The 3,497-nt window shown below is 37.1% G+C and overlaps 1 protein-coding gene across 1 annotated transcript; it reads left to right on the top strand.

Moving 5' to 3' along the window:
* On the top strand, positions 1–942 carry LOC132285741 (early nodulin-like protein 19). Its single transcript, XM_059787937.1, has 2 exons — positions 1–279; positions 374–942. The coding sequence occupies exons 1-2, from the start codon at positions 108–110 to the stop codon at positions 721–723; spliced, it is 522 nt and encodes a 173-aa protein (XP_059643920.1). The 5' UTR covers positions 1–107; the 3' UTR covers positions 724–942.
* Positions 943–3,497: the final 2,555 nt, after the last annotated feature.

The raw sequence follows: 3,497 nt of genomic DNA on the forward strand, positions 1-3,497 counted from the left end.
TATAACTGCCGTATGGTAGAGATACCACTCCTAGTCCATACCACTAAGTGGTCAACTGTAGTCAACAAAAAAGAAAAAGTATCTACCAAACCAACCCAAAATCAATCATGTCCATCTCAGCCTCAACTCACAGCCTTATCTCCTTGGTCCTCCTTGTCGCCGCCGTCTCCACCGTCTGCGCTACCGACCACATCGTTGGAGCCAACCGCGGTTGGAACCCCGGTATCAACTACACACTCTGGGCCAACAATCACACCTTCTATGTCGGCGACCTCATCTGTAAGTACTATATATATATATATATATATATATCGACATTCACCTCCCTCTCTCTCTAGATCTATCACACACTCTCCCTCTTTTGTTGTTGCAGCATTTAGGTACCAGAAGTTTCAGTATAATGTGTTCGAGGTGAACCAAACAGGCTACGACAACTGCACAATCGAAGGTGCTGTGGGTAATTGGAGCAGTGGAAAAGACTTTATTCTCCTCGACAAGGCGCAGCGCTACTACTTCATCTGCGGCACGGGCGGGTGCTATAGCGGGATGAAGGTTTCCGTTCTCGTTCATCCTCTTCCGCCGCCGCCTTCCGCCTCCGTTGCGGCGGAGAACAACTCATCGAGTTCCGCTGATCCGGCCGTGGTTTTAAGCGGTGGGGCGCCGTTGGTTGCTAGGGTTCTGATGGTTGTGTTGGCATCGATCTGGATCGGATCTAGCTGCTAAGATCTGTCGATCTAGTTGTGCTCTGTTTTCATTTGTAGTTCTCCGAGCATCAGTCAAGTGTGCTACTTGGTGGATAACATCAATTTTTCAAATTTTTTTTTTTTCTTCGGTCAGATCTTTTATTCAAATTTAATTTGGTGTTTTTTTATTTGTTAAGAGCAATGGAGTGGCTAAGCATTGTTGTCCCTGTTTAAATTACAAACATGCTTGCTTTTTTAATGGTGAATAGTCCTTGTTAACCTTTTAATGTTGGGCAAATTACACAAACGATCCCTCACATTACTTGTATACTCTATAGATATATAGATAGAAGATGTTCAATATACCAAAAAAACTCAAATTAACTAGTTAGTAAAAAACTCAAATTAACTAGTTAGTGAATTAATATGAATTGACAATTTTGTCTTAGAGTTAAATTATTTATTTAATAAAAAAATCTAAAAAAAAATTGTCTATTGTTAAAATTACAATTTTGCCCTTAAGATTACTTCACTTTTTTCATGTTTTTAATAACACCAATGTCTGTTTATTTCTCAAATTCTTGCAAATTGGCCCAACATGTCTGAAATTATAGAAAAAGTTGCTAAATTGACCTAAATTGACAACAAAACCTTACACCGCCGCAGCGCCACAACCACACCACACCATACCACAATACCACACTGACGTCGCCACCACCACTATCCCCAAATGCACAATTAGCAAATAACCACCAGGCCTCCACCGCGCCACTATCCCATCGTTGTAACTGCCATCACCATTCCACCCTTACAACCACCGCGGTGCCACTACTTGTGACGGCCCAAGTCTCTACAACCCGGTGTGTCAGTGATGACCATAAGTTGATACGATAATGGATCCGAAATACAGAAGCAAAAGATAAAACAAAGGTATCTAGAGATATAAATCATTCCTAAGACTCCAAAGTGACCTTCTATAAAGTCACGAAATATAAGGAGAACGAAAGAGAAAATGAGAGTCAAAACGGGTAAGATCCGTTTATCAAGGGTAAAATGGTCAATTTACAAATAAAAAAAAAAAAAAGATACTTAACTCTAAACAAGTCAAATTAGGTAAATACAATCTAATCTAATCATTTTACAACATTTCAAGAGGTTCTAAAAACTTTGGTCAAGAATCCCACAAAACACCCATTCCCGGTTGAAGCAAAAATTGACACTATCTCACTAAAACATGAATACCTCCCATTGTGATTTGAATCTGAGAATGGCATTGGTACCATTGGAAAGCTGACTTAAAATTCTTGAGTTTAGGCTCAAGAATCACCCCATTTGGATTAGAAATGAAGGAGATAGACCATTTGAAGTTGGAACAACTATGCTGATACATAATCTGAAAGGCTGGTGTGCATGAGTCATTTAGGTTGACCGAAATGGGCAGAAACTCACCAAAAAACTGAACTTTGAAGATAAGTCATTTCGGTAGACCGAAATAATGCATTGGTCGACCGAAATGAACCCCAAACAGTGTTTTAAGCTACTGGAAGTGGGTTTTTACTGTTCAATTGATTTCAAAAAGGCGCCGATCGACCGAAATGGTGTTTCGGTCGACCGAAACACCTCGAATCCTACTGAAAACTCTACTAAACATGTGAGATTTGCAATAGGACTTATAGGATTCATTTTACCCCCATGCATAGGTCAAAAACTAAATTTTTTTAAAGAAGATTGAGCATGTGAACATGTCAACAAGTATAATATGAATATTTGAATGTAATACAATGGCTCACGGCCTTATATATATCAATTACAAGAATCTCATACGCCAAACCTCCAAAGTTGGTTAAAATACATTTTTAAAGCAAAATATAGTACCAAATGAGTACAAGTGCTAAATTAAACATGTTTGGCTCTTGGCCTCATTACACACATCTAAAGAGTATAAAAAGGTGCACTTAAGCGCACAATACATAGTTTGAACAATAAATACATGTCTTGATATTATAACCCAAAAAGGAGCATGATATGCTAACAAGTGCATACTCAATATCACAAAAAAAAAAAACCTCCAAGTAATCAAGCATGCCTAAAAGTTTTGTACATCCCACAACAAAGCTTCTTTCCCTGAAAAATAACCAGGTAACTTTGGGGTGAGTAAACAAGTTTACTTGTAGGGAATGAGCATGCATAAAACCTAAATTTTATACAACTTGCAATTTGATATAAACAATTCATAATGTTTAACCGACATTGGAACTTCCAACACAATGCAATAAGATGAAATCTCACAAAGTTATCAACTTGGAAATTTAAAGTGCGAAATCAAACCAAAGTAGATACTTAGATGTTACCCGGATTAAAACTGTACTCTTAGGATCACTTTAGGGTTATTAACCCATGGGTACCTTCGCCTAGTACGCACTATAGTGTAGGGTGCTCTCTATCTCCTATACTAGAACCAAGTCCTAGCCAATTCAAGTTCTTGATGATATCCCAAGTTTCCAAAATCATCAAGTTGAGTAACAAGTCATGATATGTGATAAAAACACAATAAAAGCTCTATGAATTTCATGACTAAATCATTAGATCAATAAAATAGAAATTAAGTAGACTAACTAATTAATTTCTCTAGATTTCAAGAGTTGTTCAAATGATTCCAATTTAACATATAACAAGGAGTAAGTCATGACCATGCCATATATCAAGTCTAAAATTGAATACAAGCATGGTACAATTAAATAGAATTTAAATCAATTTAAATTACTTATATCTTTAGATTTAAAAGCTCATTTAAATCATGCCAAATTGATATAC

This window comes from Cornus florida, unplaced genomic scaffold (assembly GCF_030987335.1).
Source record: "Cornus florida cultivar Cherokee Brave unplaced genomic scaffold, ASM3098733v1 CherokeeBrave_3.0.0_Hap2_Chr11, whole genome shotgun sequence".
NCBI classification, from domain to species: Eukaryota; Viridiplantae; Streptophyta; class Magnoliopsida; order Cornales; family Cornaceae; genus Cornus; species Cornus florida.

Excerpts from the sequence above, each read along its gene's own strand:
- LOC132285741 (XM_059787937.1), top strand. The coding sequence starts at position 108 with ATGTCCATCTCAGCCTCAACTCACAGCCTTATCTCCTTGGTCCTCCTT. Across the intron at positions 280-373 it reads CTATGTCGGCGACCTCATCT|CATTTAGGTACCAGAAGTTT; the intron begins GTAAGTACTATA and ends TTGTTGTTGCAG.